Source organism: Bombus pyrosoma, linkage group LG16 (assembly GCF_014825855.1).
Source record: "Bombus pyrosoma isolate SC7728 linkage group LG16, ASM1482585v1, whole genome shotgun sequence".
In the NCBI taxonomy this organism is placed as follows: domain Eukaryota; kingdom Metazoa; phylum Arthropoda; class Insecta; order Hymenoptera; family Apidae; genus Bombus; species Bombus pyrosoma.
In genome coordinates, this window is record NC_057785.1 from 3,692,225 (window position 1) to 3,709,703 (window position 17,479).

Consider the following 17,479-nt stretch of genomic DNA (forward strand, 5'->3'; position numbering starts at 1 on the left):
ATCACTTAGTTGCCAATCCAACAATTTAGGATATTTGAATATTTTCATATATTATAATTCAAATTCTGCATATATTGGCTTGGCAACTAAGTGATTGCGGGTTTGGTCATTAAGTGGTATTGATAAAACCCGCAATCACTTAGTTGCCAATCCAACAATTTAGGATATTTGAATATTTTCATATATTATAACTCAAATTCTGCATATATTGGCTTGGCAACTAAGTGATTGCGGGTTTTGGCATTAAGTGGTATTGATAAAATCCGCAATCACTTAGTTGCCAACCCAATATATCATGCTCGCTGTTTGACTATATGAAACTTTTGGAAATTTTTGTTAGCACTGTAACGAGAATATACGAATATCGCGATTACAATAGGAAAATTTGGAGCTACAATAGACTCCGGTATAACAAGATGAACACGTTACGTGCTCTATGAATTCATTGGAAATTATACATGGAAGTTAGAAGAAAATTTCTGCAAATATATGTAGAATGTACTTTGTTGTTTGGAAATTAGCATTACGACGAGACACGGACGAAGGACAATGCTATAGATTAGATTTTCTTGCAAAATTCCATATAAAAATACAGTAAGGAAATTTGTAACGAATATACTATGCGTGCTGCTAAACATTTTTGGAAATTTTTGTTAGTCGGAATACGAATAGGACATTTTTCGAACTAATTCGAAAATACATGTAGAGATTAGAAGAAACTTATTGCAAATATATGCACCATGTATATGTGTATAGAATTAAGTTGCGATGAAACGACTGTTTCGTATTTTAATTTTATTACTCGCAGGGCTCGTCATATTGCCATTTCCTCGTCACGAGTATACTCGTCAAAAACAGCTAACTAATTAAAAAATGTAAAAACGAACTAACTAATTTTCGTCTTCCGCGAGTTATTAGGAAAATTCGTCTCCCAATAACTCGACGTTCGTTTATGAGCATACATTTGGAAATGGAGAGAAAATTATTCTGCCTGCCAAATACTCTCGCTTTATTTCTAGCTGTATCTATCGTTGCCGTGCATCGTTGCAAAATTAAGTACGCGTGTTTAAGTGTTATTAAATAGGTTTTGGAGTTCGATATTTATTGATTCACACAGATTCAGTTTTTATATTCTGTATTTCACCACTATGTATAGCCATACGAACGCAACGGATACACTCACATAATTAACATGTTGCGGACGCTAAAACAAAAGAACGTGGTTAGATATCGCACCAACTTTGCATGGAGGAACTAGCGATCATACCAATCTAATATTTTCCTCAACATTACGATCGGTAAATCTGACGATCGACTGGAAGAATTTCAGGAACGAAAGCTGCTCCTCTATCGATCGATCATTATCTAAGTGGAAAGCTACGACATTATGTACGTATCATACTGAAATTGCAGGATGATAAACGCGATTCGTTTCTTGGCAAATTCTTTGAATACATAGCAGTAAAGTTCAGGATTTTTCAACTTTGTTTCGTTAATTACACGAAATATCATGCTTATAATAGGTAGCGTGTTTAGAGACTGTTCTGAATAATTTCCATCATAACGTTTTTAATCATTCCTATTAACTATCTCTAGATATTAATTTCTACTATTCTCAGTAATTTTCATCAATTATTTTTAATAGTTTCCATTGATCATTTTCAATAATTTTTGCATTCATTGCTCTAATAATTTCTATCGATCGTTCTCAATTACTTTTAATAATTTCCATTATCTCTGGCAACTTCCACTAATTTGTGTTAATAAGTTCTATCAATAATTTTCAATAATTTCTATTAATTGTTTCTAATAATTGTTATTATTTTCTTCTTTCTTCTCAATTGTTTTATAATTCAGGATTCTTCAACTTCGTTGCACTGATAAAGCGAATAATTCGTTTGTTGTACCTAGGTTTATTATTTTCTAACAATTTTGCCGCTGTGTGCATAAATAATTCCTACATTCATATAAAATTCAATCGACAGTGGTAAAATACCGCTAGTTCATAGCACGTTAAATTAGTTTACCTTTCTTCCTTGGAAATCTCTGCATTTTTAATGGATAAATTTTCATTCTTTAATTTCTGCTAAATTTCATAGAAATCCTAGAAACAGACTAAAGACTAGAAGCTGTGTAATTTAACGTTACGTATATTATGATCTATGAAGTTCAATTTATCAGTGTTATTGTCGCATAACTCGCGTCTCATTAATTTGTTAATAGCGCTGACGCAATTGTTATCGTTAAATATTCATCGCTGTCGCATCTCCGCGATTAGACGAAGAGCATTGTATCAGTGACAACGTTACAGTGATAATCGTTCGTTTCAACGATCGATCCTCTCGATCAAATGTTTCTTTTTCTTTTCTAGAGCGTAGATAAGCTCTGTTATAAATCTATCGTTTCTGAAAATGAAAAATGAAGATTGCGGAAGGAAACACGGTAAGCCATATCTTTTGTTTTTTATGTTGAAAATCAAAGTAGAAGATTATGACGGATTACGTTTTCACTATCTATAGGGAAACGATTCTGAGTAAACAATTTAGTTTAACATTCTCTTAGACATTCCAATACGTTAAAATTAAAAATCTGGCAATCATAAAAATATCATATTTTTCCTCTGTAACCGTGGCAGGAAATTTTGATGGCAAAATATACCTTTCTAATCACCAAGTAACATTAAAGTAAAAAAAATAGTTACATTTTTTAAAATACAGCTACATAGACTGTACTGTATACACTAGTATACTGTATAGTATACTAGTTAGTAGATAGATAGTACTGTATACACTAAGATGGATACATACTAATTACTAGAAAACAGTTAATTGATATGATATAACGCGATAAGATAGCGATATAGTAATTGTGTTTGAAGTTTTCGAAATAATCGAGTTTGAAAATTTATCAATAATACTAGAACATGGTTAATCATCGACTGGATACTAGTAAACGATCTGTTATTGTAGAAGCGAAAGTTTATTTTCAATGAGGTGTTTCTTCATTCATTCGTACGGCTATTTTTGAGAGAAAATCCATTTTCCCCTTCTCCAACCTCACATGAGGGTTTATTCCGAACGAAGACTCCGTACGCTGAATTTCACGTCATTAAACTTCAGAAAAATTATTATTCCGTAGAAGAAATCTTACCCCTTTTCACCCTTTTAGGGTTTGTATTTCTAAAAATCCTTTCTCATCTCATATTTACGTTGTAAAAGGAAAAAAAGAAAAAAGATAAAGAAAACACATCGTTAAAATTTCACGTTTCTAGGTACAGCGATTTGGTGTGAGCGTTGATGAATAGATCAGTCACTTTTGTATTATATATATGTGTACGTCTATACAGACATACATATACGAATATGATGTATGTATATTGAGTAACGTCCTTACCTTCCTAACTGTTCGTTTCAAAGAGAAACACAAACAAGCTTTGAACTTGTGAATTATCTACGTACGTATTACAAAAATAAATATTACAACATATTTAGAATATCAACTTCAGTTATTATGCAATATGGTTGTAGTACATTAGGTACAGTAAATAACATTTTATATTTATTGGAATAATCGAGAGCTTTTAATATCAACGGGCGAAATATCTGTTGGCGTTATTTTCTATGGAAAAATGTTTATTTCTATATTTTATTAAGTTCTATTCGAAATTCAAAGTTTTATTTTCGCGAACTTTTCCTTTATCTGTTCTTACCGGAACTTATAATGCGAGAACATTTTCTATAAAAGTTTCACGGTCCACGTTTCCTAACTCTCTTCATCCCTGAATTCTTGCGATTAAAGAAATTTCGTTAAACGGTATTTCTTGCTTCTTGGAATGTTGAAGCATGATTCGATCGATATTTTAAATAATTCGATGATATTTAATCTCCTAGAGGTATTCCATAAATATTAAATATCGATCTTTGAAACATATACTAATAAAAATGTCGATGGATATTAATAAAAATATTAATCTTCTTTCGGAAATATTAATATAAACATTAGAAATTAATCTTTGGAAAAATCGATTTAAAAGTAACTTTACCTAATTAAGCTTCTATTGTAGCATTTTTATTCGACCTACCAACCTTACAATGTCGACGATCTTGAACTTAACGCTTTACCGACCGTTAGCGGTTCAACAGTATACGCACGTCCGACCGGCAGCTCAGGCGCAGATTTTCCCTGGCACTGGCTCTGTTTCGGTTTAGACTCTCCAAATACCATTCTTTTCGTTGATCGCGAACGGTAAGTTTCTCAAATTGGTATAAAACTGTGGCAGCTTACAAAGCAACACAACTGACGCAACGGAGTACTAATAGCAAATTACTGCTCAAATAATAAGAAAGATCGTCGACGACAAAAATCCGATTAATGGGTTATTGGTCGGTAAAGTGTTAATGTATTTTCGTTCCTCCAGATCTCTATCGCGTTCTTAAAATTCCAGCTCAATTGCGTCTTCGAATTGAAAGCTAAAAAAAAAAAAAAAAAACAAAAAAGGAAACAGACACAACGTTCCAGATCTGCCCTGAACAAGCGATCTGGAATGTCCGAACGATAAAGCGGAACGTGTTAATAAAAAGAAGAGAGGAATGTGAAGAACCATAGATATACGTTATTTAACCATCATTGAAGCTTCGAAATCTAGAAAACTTGAGCTTATCATATTTTTCTCGACATACATCAAACAAAATTAATCGCTTTATCGGTATTAATCCGATTAACGTAGAAAACTCCGCGAAATGACAATTTATCACAATTATATAATAATCTACCTGCCACAAACTCTCACCATTATCAACAGCTCCTGGATTGTATGGATTTTTCTGTGAATTTCCATCTTTATAAAGCCAACTAACCAAATGGTATCCGAGTATAAATCTGTTTCATCCACTGAACGTTACGACAAGTACCATATTTCCCATATTTCGTCCACCTTTGCCACTTCAAATTTCCTACAAACGTGTACAGACTTGGCTCGAACGTTTTTTAAACAGCCTGCATCTGCTTCGTTTCACGTTACCGACTGTCATTTGATCTTGCAAAACGTGCGATCGCTAGTAACATATTAGGTGGTCCGAAAAGTTTCTTTCGTTTTATAAGAAAATAATGGACGCACAACATTTTTCGTTTTCTATTATTTCATCGAATTACGTATGATCCGTTTTATTCTATCAAGATAAAGATCACAACAAAGACGTTCGATAAATTAGGTTTCATATTTGTATAAAGACGCGTCGTTATAAAAGACGTGTCTGTAAAAGAAAGACACTTCTCGGACAACCTAATACTTCCCTCTGATCATCGATGACGTTGTCGTTTATTAACGACGAACAATCTCGGAATATACTGACGAATAAGTAAACAAATAAATCGCTGACCTACTCTTGTGTTGGCAACTAAGTGATTGCGGATTTTGTGAATACCACCTAATGACAAAACCCGCAATCACTTAGTTGCCAATCCAATAATTGCACCAGCTTTGCTCACAGTGTCCCGCGCTTTCATCAACACGCGGGAAGAGCAAGACGCACGAAAGAACGCAGAATCCGTTTGCTGGCTACGGAGAAAGAATGGCATTGTCCGAGGGGAGGATCGTCCGAAAGGATGAGAAACTATGTCGGTCGGTTGGCATCGATTTGGCAGAAGTAACGGGAGCCACAGTGCCTGCCAGAGGAGGAGATTCTACATATAGAGGTAGAAGCGAGTCGCGAGCCGATTCAGTCTGGTTGAAGCCACGCGACATTACGACGCTGTGCCGAATCGCGCAAGTCCAACCGCCGCTTTTTGTCCAGGTGTCGTACTACCAAGCTTCGGCCGAGTGACCGCGAGAAACACCACGTGCTCCTCTCTTCTCTTCCTTCTGCTCGCAACATAACACGAGGTGGGGCATAGCTGATCGATCTTCGTCTCAGCGTGAGTCACTTTATGCAGAACCGGACTGCGGATTTTTATTCCCACACGCGTTACTATTAAGCTAATGGAACGAGTGGAATTTCGGTAGAAAATCGATCTCGTCCGGTGAATATTATAATAATAATAATCGGTACGCTGTATAAAGGCGAGGGATAGAAATAAGCGGACAGGTCTAGCGAGAGCAGGTAGCGGAGATAGATTCTTCATTTTCAAGCAAGTTGAACATCAAACTGGTATTATTTTTTGCTGTATACTGGTCTTGGCTATCGTACAGTTCTATAGTCAATGTTGAGGCTATTGTTGAATAAATTTATACGTAGACAATCGTTTCAATGGACAGTGATTTGTTATGGGACAGGTCAGTCGAAGAAGGCGAAGGATCGTCTGTTATTTGGACGAGCTCGAGTACGTTACTTGAAACAATGAAATTAAGTGTTATTTTCGAATATCAGTTTACTTTCGATTTATTTTTATTTATTGTTTATCGATGCTTAGGATAATCTATTTTTACACGAAGGTAACAATTCAATGAGAGAGAGAGAGAGAGAGAGAGAGAAAGAGAGAGTATTGTGTATTGGAATTTGGGATTGTCAATAACACGTCTGTTGACTACGATGAACATGCCAAGATCAAATATACTTGCGAACAATTTGTTGGAAAAGCGAGTAGTTTTATAAGCAAGCGTCAACTGCGGTCTGGTTAATTAACGATCAAATTAATAAACAAATGGAAATAGATAAGACAAGAGGAAAAAAAATAGATCATCATTTGTTTGTCGATTAGATGCGAGTGGGAAATAAAATTTCACTTGCAAATTAGCAATAGCAAATAAATTATTCTTATTATTTTTCGTTTTTAAATAACTTTGATTGAAATAAAGAATTTCATAGGTGAATAAAATTTTGCCCAATTTTGTAGCACGTAGATTATTTAGAAAATAATTGAAATTAATATTTATATTTTTGCGTAGACATTTCGTATTTGAAGAATTTATTTCCACTACTGCGCTACGTATACTTTGCTTATCTTTGCGTATTGTACGATTTTCGCGCACTTTTCCAATTTTACATTTCCTACGATCACGATCGTTGCACGATGATTTTTTCCAGCCGTGAAACGCGGAAATTCGAATTTCTCGTTCAGAAATTTCTAACAGTTCGCCGATTTGAATTTGAATTTCGATCGAGACGGAAGATAATGATTTCGTTACGAAGTGTGGATTGTTGACATTGGGCACTTGGGTTTACATCGAAATATGGAGATTTTTTTCCCTGTTTTTTTTTTTTTATTTCAATCGAAACGTAGGAACGTCGATTCGAATCGAGATAAAACGTAGAAGCCCGAGCTTCGACTTGAATACGCAAAAGTTCTCGTAGAAATTTCAATCGAAATTTAAACCAGTCGATAAAACGAATCAAATCTCGCAGATACGAGAATTAAATTGAAACGAGAGGAGAAAGGAAGAATTATTTGAATTTTAATCGAAATTCAAAGCAAGAACACTTGAAATCACTAAAAGAGGAATATCGAAGACGATTAATCCATAGTTTGGTCACGGCTGTACGTTAAACTTCAGATACGCGCGTGTGTGTATACGAATTTTCGATTACCAACAACTCCGATGTTTACAACGCGCCACACAAAGATTACATCCTTATCGTGAGATCCTTGGCCGGGGATTAAATCAGGATTATCGATCGCTCCACTTGATTTTGATTACGTGGAACATGCAATTGTACGATAATGCAGCCAAACAGTTGAACATTTGTAGAAATTTTCCACCTCTTATGAATAAGTTACGCACGTTGTGCAAAATATATTGCAACGTGTAGAAATGTTTGATGAGTAAATTATGGTTGTTTAATGTATTATACACTGTATGATGTTATATAAATGGTATATTATAAATAATAATTTATAATATACCTAAACGGATACATATTGAAATTTCATTAACATCGCAACGAAATATGGTGATTATATTGGCGAAATTTGATCTGAAAATGTATATAGTAGTTGCAGGCACGAATTTATTCAAAAATTACTGCGCACCATGTATAGCCAGCTTATACGTACGACAAGTGTTAGAGAAGAGGAAACTAATTTTTATTAAGGTTTATTAATACGTAGTTGGCAGATGTTCATGTAAATTCACATTTTTATGAATGTAAGTGGACTTTACTTTTTAAATGATATAACCAGTATCCTGATTTGAATAATCATAATAATGATAATAATCTTTATTGATTTCCCTATGAGATTACCGCGTTCCACTACCTTCACCTTCTATACATAAATGGCACGTATGATGTAATACGACAAACATATAGCAAAATTCGTATATATCAGGCTGTGCCAAAGGTTTCTTTCGTTTTGTATGAAAATAACAGGCAGATAACGATTTTTGTTCTATTGGAACGGAATGGATCGTACGTAATCCAATGGAACAATATCAAACAAAAGATACTGTGCATCTATTGTTTTCTTATAAAACGAGAGAAACCTAACCCCAACCTAACCTAACCCCAACCTAATATATACATTTCACTATAACGTATCCCAATTTTATAAGAAAATAATAGATGCATAACAATTTTTGTCTTATTGGAACAGAATGGGTCGTACATGATACAATGAAATGATATTGGATTGGCAACTAAGTGATTGCGGATTTTGTCATTAAGTGACCTAGAAACCTAACCTAACCCCAACCTAGTATATACATCTCACTATAACATATTTTCAATATTTCTCATAATTTGTAAATATCACGCGTGTTTAATTAAATTTTCCCCATTTGTATTTCGTTGCTTGTTTAATACAAGTGGAAGATTCCCAGATTCAGAGATTTACGCGATCTTTCGTAAAACACACGGACAGAGGCTCGTAGTAGGTTGTCCGAAAAGTTTCTTTCGTTTGATAAGAAAATAATAGACGCACAATGTTTTTCGTTTTACATTAGTTTACTGAACTATGCAGGAACATGATAATAGAAATAGGAGGAAATCATGCTTAATTCAATAGAACAATATAAAACAGAAATTGTTCTATTATCGCCTTATCAAACGAAAGAAACTTTTCGGACAACCTGATACATATCTCTTCAATCTCATTCTAAACTTGCGCTCTAAAATTTCTTTGAAGAAGCTTCATATACTTTGCTCGGTAGCTTTAAACTTGCTACGAATCGCGACTTTTCTGCTATGAAATTTCCTACAAATAATAAAAATTTCCGTTTTACTTATCGATATTTTATGTTCGGAAAAAGTCGCAACGCAGGTTCAAAAAGACTTAGGTAGAATTTTAACTTCGCGGGTCTTTCTTCCTTTTTCTTCTTCCTTTTTTCTTCGAAGCTTCGAAGCTTTCTATGTTAATCGTTGAAATACTTTGGCGAGCCACTGCGTGCGAAACGACGAAGCAAAACGATCCGAATTTTCCCGTTTAACACCATGAACGGCAAGTTTCGATCTGTCGATAACGTGTGACCGAGACTCTATCTTTCTACCGTGGTATAATTAGCCGGTTAATGGAAACGCAACGATAACGTGCTCTTTAACGTCAATTAGCCTTGGCACAATGGTAGAATTCGATATCAATTAGACCACCTCAATTTCGGCCTGTGCAATTTAATTATCCGCGTCGTCAAAGTGTCACTGGTACGCTAGATTGCTAATTAATTGCTTTCTGTTTCGATCATACGACCTGCACTTTCTATCGTTTCGTCAAAATCATCGTTACAATGCGGCGGTAAACTCCACTTGCAGTGCGGTCTTTTCGTCGAGCTTCTGCCACTTTCTTCAAGTTTCTTTCATTGAAAGAATTCTTCGAGTTTCATTGTTAGGACACGGTAGAGCTACGTTTAATTGAACTTGTCGGTGGACAGTTTATATAATCGCAGTTCATAATAATAGGAACTCGTTGATTTTCCTTGCAACATGTTATTTTTCGTTTACGTAATTCGAATAAGAAAATACAAGCAATCACGTTCGGCTAAGCAAACACAGCCAGCCAAAGTGCAACTAATTGATCCGCTAAAATTCAAACGATCCAGCACGTTATATCGTTCCAATTCGTTACGCGAATATTTGTGAGTTTTTGAAGAGTTCAACGATACAAATATTCACAAGATGCATATAACACGCGAGGATATGTCAAATATCCGAGCTACTTGTTACGATATTTGCTAGAAGGAGTATTGTAAATTTGTGTTTAGTTTCAATTCCTTTGATCGCCGTTCAGACAAACATAAAGATAGGGGCAGTATGGAAATGCAAAAGTGTACAGCTGTGGTCTGTTTCTGACCATAGGAAATAATATTGCGTTGACAACTAAGTGATTGCGGATTTTGTCATTACCATCTAATTAGGTTTAAATAATTTTAATTCACATTATTTTTTAATAATAATGTTATTAATTTAGTATACTTATATTTGATTATTAAAATTATTTTTTTATATAAAGGATTACATTACCTACAACATTTATAAATTAATATTATTATTAATTTAATGTACTTATATTTAATTATTAAAATTATTTTTTTTATGTAAAAAATTACAGTACCTACAATATTTATAAACTAAAAAATTATACATACATATTATTTAACAATAATATTATTAATTTAATATACTTATATTTGATTATTAAAATTATTTTCTTTTATATAAAAAATTACATTACCTACAATATTTATATAAATATAATATATACAAATTAAAAAATTATACATACATATACATATAAAATTTTAAAAAATATTAAATTAATAATTATTTAATAGTAATTTCCATTTTCTTTTTACTTGCTAAACTTGCTTCTTTTTACTTTACTGCTTAACTAATTAGGTGGTAATGACAAAATCCGCAGTCACATAATTGCCAACCCAATAAATTAGCTACGAACAGCAATCGCACAATACATCAAACGAGGTGGAAAAAAGTGAAATACAAAAACCACAGTACCATGTTTTTAAAATATCTACTTTCGTTTATCCAATAAAAACTTGAGATACGAGGAAAAGCAGGAGGAAAGAGAATTGGATATTTTTTCTCTTTAAGATTGCTTTCTTCGTAAAATTTCTTCATCCATCGATACTTCTGTTGCTTTCTATAAATAGGAAATTTGCGAGTACGAAATCAATTAAAAATAGTAGATAGTAAACTTTCATTTTTTGTAGAGTGAATGGGTTTGCGAAAACAGGAAACGTATAGTACCAGCGACGAACCTGTGTCTCTTTATCAATTTGATGTTACGACGCGAGAAAAGCGTCGCTTCCGAACGATTTACAGCCGTCCGCCTTATTTTTCGCGTTTTTCACAGTTCTGTCAGCCGCGATTTACGACCCCGTCCCACTTATACACGCGTCTCCGAACTCGCTGATAACGAAATCGAAAAACGACGCGTTTACCATTGTGTTTCATCGCTACTGACAAATTCCGCATCCAGATATTTCCTATTTATAGAAATAAATAGAATTATTCATGGATGCTTTTTAAAAACAATGTCCACTTCCCTATCCTTTCTCTCCATCCCCTTGTTCCTTTAAATTTATCCATCGAGATTATTGTTGACAAATTACGTATCAAGATGCTTCCTGTCTATAAAAACGAACGAAATTATTCATAGATATTTTTCAAAAAAAGAATTCCTATTTTTTTCCTTCTTTTTTCTTCAATGTTTCTTGAAATTCGATGGGATGGCTACTGACAAATTTTGGGACAAAATATCTTCCATTTGTAGAAACGAGTAAAACCACACGTGGATACTTCTGAAGAGAAGAATTTCTATTTTTTCTTTTATTTTATTTATTCCTTGCAATTCGACGAGACGGTTGCTGACAAATTCCCAGTCAAAATATTTTCCATTTGTAAAAATGAACAGTATTATTCATGGACACTTTTGAAAAAGGAATTTCTATTTCTTCTTTCGCTTCTCTATTTGTAGCAGTTCGACGAAATGACTAGTGACAAATTACTGATTAAAATGTCTCCTATTTTGTAGAAACGAACGATATTATTGATGAACACTTTTGAAAAAAGAATTTCTATTTCTTCTTTCGTTTCTCTATTTGTAGCAGTTCGACGAAATGCCTAGTGACAAATTACGGATTAAAATGTCTCCTATTTTGTAGAAACGAACGATATTATTGATGAACACTTTTGAAAAAAGAATTTCTATTTCTTCTTTCGTTTCTCTATTTCTAGCAATTGACAAATTACGGATTAAAATGTCTCCTATTTTGTAGAAACGAACGATATTATTGACGAACACTTTTGAAAAAGAAATTTCTATTTCTTCTTTCGCTTCTCTATTTGTAGCAGTTCGACGAAATGGCTAGTGACAAATTACGGATTAAAATGTCTCCTATTTTGTAGAAACGAACGATATTATTGATGAACACTTTTGAAAAAAGAATTTCTATTTCTTCTTTCGTTTCTCTATTTCTAGCAATTGATAAATTATGGATTAAAATGTGTCTCCTGTTTTATAGAAATGAATTATTTTATAGAATACTATTTAAGGATACTTTTGAAAGAAGTATTTCTATTTCTTCCTTCCTTTCTCTGAATCGTTTTCTTAAATTCGATGGGATGGCTACTGACAAATTCCCGGGACAAATTATTTCCCATTTGTAAAAATAAACAAAATTACTCGTAGATACCCGCGAAGGAAGAATTCCTATTTTTCTTCCCTTTAAACTCGACGAGTTCTATCGATGAAATGAACATTGAATTTTTTAACGGGCAGGCAGATTGACGTGGACCAGTTCGTGAGACATGGAGCAAACTGGCATCTCGATAATACAGACCAGTGCGATCACCGCCAGTACAGCGGGAAAATCGAAAAGCGTTGGCATCCCGTTCAATCCGAGCTCCAGCATACAGACTGCCACGAAGAAGTTCAAAATACCATGTGAGTCTGCTTTCTTTTTCATTATTAACGGCTTTTCATTGTTAATTTATAAAGAGACCAAGAATTTTTATATATTCATTGGAAATTATCTCTGCTATTTTTCTTACCTCTTTGTATTTCTTCGGATATCTTCTTTTTTCGTATAACACTTTCATAAAATTTATAAAAATCGAGTAGTCGAAAAATTAGTCAAATACAAATAATGATCAGCCTGTAGATTTCATATTACAATGGAATACACTGAAGTGGTGTTAATAATCAAATAAGAACAAGCGAAAGCAACGTGCTATTTTATACAAACGATGCTTGGAATATGTCTTTTGCCTAAATGAATAGGCTTAAGGATAATTAGAATGTAGAGTTTATTCAATAGAATTTCGAATGTATAATAATATCAGTCTAGTTATAAATTAACAATTTTATTTCTCAGCGATAGAAACGTGCCAGCGAACAAAGCATAACGTGTAATGCTAAAATATGCTATATAGAATAATAAATCATAAAGAATAGAATGATGATATATATAGTTTTATCGTGAAACTAAACATTCCTCTTAATGAGAATGTAAGCGAGCGGCACGACGACGAAAGTTTCAATTCCGCGAAAGTTCGTTCACCTGATGATTAAAACGCGACGCGTGGAAAAAAAAAGAAAAGAAAAGAAAAAGAGACGAAAGGACGATTCGACTGGGTCTAGTGGGTTGTTGGCATTGCTTCGCCATGGAATTCCACTAGGCAGCCTGGTGGATAAAAATTCGATCGTACCGCGTAGAAAGGTGCTCCTGGCACCGGTTCCCCTCGGGTGAAAGAAAAGAAAGTACCGGCGACGCGGCGTGCATTTCAGGAAATCGGGTTACCAGAGATCTCGTGATCGACCGGAAACTACATCACGTGAAACAAAACCCGTGACCATCGAGTGATCGGCAGGCTGCGGTTGTGTTCAGCGCGCAACAGATGTTCTATTATCGAGAAGAAGGACGAAATAATTTGCATAAGTGATCCACACGTTGCTGGAAACAGCATCTTATAGAGGAGAAAATATCGATATTACGTGGTATTTTTCCAAATCTAGTTTTTTTTTGCCATGGAACAAACAACTAGATCGACGTAGAGGAATTATCGCTGTTCAAAGAAGGTTGACAACGATTATACTTTGATAGTTTTTCGTCAACATTTGGTAATTTATTATTTGCTAGAAACACGTTGCTCGAAGTAACGTATTATGGACGATATTGTGACGGTTTTCTGATCTAGTTTCTTTTTCGAATGGGGAAGATAACTAGATTAAATAACTAGGTATAGGTATAACACGTTATTCGTACTGTTTAACCGGTTTACGCTCGATATGAGCGTTATATATTAAAAATAAACTAATTAAACGATGGACGCTTTGTTTGGCAAATTGGCTAGAAATTTGAATGTTTTACATTTCCCTTACGAAACATCGGAAACGATACGCTTTTATTACTAATAATTGGCAAAAATGAATTTTTCTCCATATCTAAAGAAACTTCGGTCTTAAAAAGCTCCACGACGATCGTATCTACTCGTATAGTTCTTTACGAAACTTTAGTCACTTATCCTTATTTACTCATTTAGTTGTTTTTTTTTTCTTTCAAATCGAAAAATCAACTACACTCTGCTAAGAAATAATGTTATTCTTATTATCCAAAGGAACTTACTAACAATTTTCTTATTCAGTTAGTTCCCATAAAAGTTTCTAGGACTTGTCTTCAAATGTTACTAGATTGCATTGAATATCACCAGACGAATTCGTTCCTTAATAACCTTCATAACCTTCGTATTTGCATGTCGAATTTCCATGCAGTAGCTTAAAAGATAGCAGGTGAATTATATTTACACGTGTTGAAGTTTGAATAAGTCTACGATGAACAATAACCCGGAAGATAGCTCTATTCCTGCTATTGCGTGACATAGTGACAAAGTGTGAGATAATTAGCATCGTGTCATTACCAGTCGTCCGAGACTAATGACGAACACTCGCAAATTGTTTGAACTATTAAATCGAATAGTTACTTCGTCTCTGTCCCATTATATTTCCACGAAAGCAGATCTGCTATTCGGACTTAGACGTTTTTAACGTTTAATTAATTAAACAATATCGTTCGTCGCTAGGATCATGCAGGTTAAAAGATTTTATTATTCGAAATTCGAGACTTTATTTTCGAGAAATGGAACATGAACGTGATTCCACGAAACTGGCTTTCGAGAAAGGTCAAGAATACCTTGTTGTCCTTTCTCACGATGGCAAAAACCACATGGTTTCCATGTCGAGTAAGCAGATTCGAACCTGGTTTCTGCAAGCACCGTTAAGGAAGCTGAAGGCTAATCGTGCTAATTTCCCTCTTGCACAATTCAACCACTGTTACTAGAGAAACTGTGCAGTTACAAGTTACCAATTAATACGTCGAATTAACACGTAAAAAAAAGACGTTCCACGCGGCAAGAAAAATTCATTGATCGCTAATTACTTTAACTGAATGAAACGAAAGAATTACACGTTCATTCACATGTTAATTGATCTTTCAAAGACTGCGAACTATAACACGTTCTAATAGTCAGAAGCTGATGGAATTGACGTTAGTAAAAATGACGTAGTTTGGCATACTGTCGAGTGGGAAATTTTATTAACCACTTCTATAAAAAACCTTTCTAAAGAAACTCACAGCGTTGTAATTTCATTAGACTTGTACAGCTGTGGTCGAAGGAAAGTTTATAACTGGAACGTGGGTTTTTAGTATACTAGATACTTTTTCTCGTGTTAATAACAACAATTTGTTTTTGCACAGTGTGTCTCCTCGAACAGCTCAAATATCTCGAAAAATATGAACGAAATTCCCACGATATCGAGGTAGATGTGCCGTGCTCTTGTGTATTTCATCTTGAGATGATCTTGAAACCCCCGGTGAAGAACGGTGCGAAAGGCACAAGTTTATTTTGAAAACATCTGAATGTCAGCTAGAAAAACATGTGATAAAGGATGGAGGTCTCCTTCTAAAAATTGTAATGTTGACTTCGCAGAAGATTTCAAGGTCGCCGAAAGGTCAAATACACAAGAGTATGTTCCTCTGCATGTCGTGTAATTTTATCTTTAAAACCCTTCTTTTCTTCTATCGTCCGTAACTTTTTCGACTACATATAAACTTTAAAACTAAACTGAACTTAAAAAATGTAAGCTACAAATTTTATAACCCGAATTGCTGACAGATTTCACAGAGAATCTTCGTCGTAGTTACATTGCGGTAACCGAGAACGAAAATTCTTCTTTTCATATTACGTGAATTCGTTGGTTTTGTAAAACGATCATTTAGAAAATGTAATAAAATTCCAACGAACTTCCTCCGGCATCCAATTATACGATGAATATTTTGTTAAGAAAGATTGAAAGGTATGAAACAAAAATTTACTACATTGGAACATCGTTCTGTTCCCCTTGAAGAAGACAAACACGAAGAAATTGGATTCGCTGGTGAAAACGAGAAATCTAAAGACACTAGGGCAAGAACGAAAGGTTCCCACCCTGAAGATACACCTTCGTCAATTTGATTACCTGGCCTGATTTATCGAAGCATTTACGAAGCGTGTTCTCACAACTGTCCCACTTGCGAAACGCAAATCACACGAAACAACGTGGCCATAGGGGCGCCACGATATCGAGCCGATATAATCGCCGTGATTTCCCTCGTTTTCCACGTTCCAGATACTTTCGCGCGCAACTTTCTTTCCGGCCCGTAAGAGTCCTCGATAAGCGAAATCTCATGAGATTTCTACCTGCAATACATCCGAGTGCCCTGTTCCTTCGTCATCTGCGCTTGCAAACTCGGCTAATAAACACGCAGGGATCCTGAAACGTATTTTTCCGGTGAAAACTGGTCTTTAGGAGGCGTTCCGCGTCGTTGAAAATGGTCCGTGTAGAAAGTTAGACGCGATGCGTGTAAGCGTGACTGGCAGAGCGGCGAATCCTAATCTCGTTAGTACTGTCTTTGAGCAAGAAATCGTGATAACCAGCGTAACGAGTGTTTGTCGTGTGCAGGAACATGTGTTTTGCCAACAGTTTGTGCAGCGTAAAGCATATCGTAATGTAGTAAATTGGCAGAAGATCAAAGCCAACTTAACTAATTCCAACTTTGAGCATTAGCTTGTAACTGCAACGAGTCTTTCATGTGCAGCCAGATATGCATCATGCGGATATTTATACGGCTAGCGATTTCAATTAAGCATTCGAGGTACCCAGGTACCCGTGAGACAGTCAGGTTTACAAAAATTGGTTTGCTAGTCGGGTATCTCACCAAACACCTCAATACGTGAGATAGTCATAATATGAGGGACCCATTTCAGGAGTCGACAGGAGACACGAGAACAATGAGAGAGATCCGTATGAACATGTGTGCTATCTGTTCTTGTTTCCAAGTTGGAGCCATTTTTGTGTTTCCATAATCCGCACCTACTTAGAAGGAGTTGGATAAGTAATGTACAACTGGAATTTTTGAAACGTTGCGAAATTCTTTGATACGACGATCGCAAGCTTACGAATAGATCGAACGATAAGTAAGCAATTGCGAATCAATGAAATACGAAAATGGCTACACGGAAACGAGGACAGGTAGCACACACGTCCGTAAAAAATTTTT

The 17,479-nt window shown here is 34.8% G+C and overlaps 1 protein-coding gene across 12 annotated transcripts in view; it reads left to right on the forward strand.

Annotated features, from left to right (window-relative positions):
* Window positions 1-2,286: 2,286 nt before the first annotated feature.
* The window catches only part of LOC122576380 (aquaporin AQPcic-like), a 30,486-nt gene continuing 15,293 nt past the window's right edge, over window positions 2,287-17,479 (forward strand). For 2 of the 12 annotated variants that reach the window (XM_043746593.1, XM_043746588.1), the window contains exons 1-2: window positions 5,718-5,913; window positions 12,664-12,828. In XM_043746593.1, coding sequence (XP_043602528.1) covers window positions 12,693-12,828 — 136 coding nt within the window. In that variant the 5' untranslated portion in view covers window positions 5,718-5,913; window positions 12,664-12,692. Of the gene's footprint in view, window positions 2,443-3,154; window positions 3,170-3,271; window positions 3,455-4,063; window positions 4,246-5,477; window positions 5,695-5,716; window positions 5,914-12,663; window positions 12,829-17,479 lie in introns of those variants that run through there. The other 10 variants (XM_043746589.1, XM_043746594.1, XM_043746595.1 and 7 more) reach the window with 10 other exon arrangements.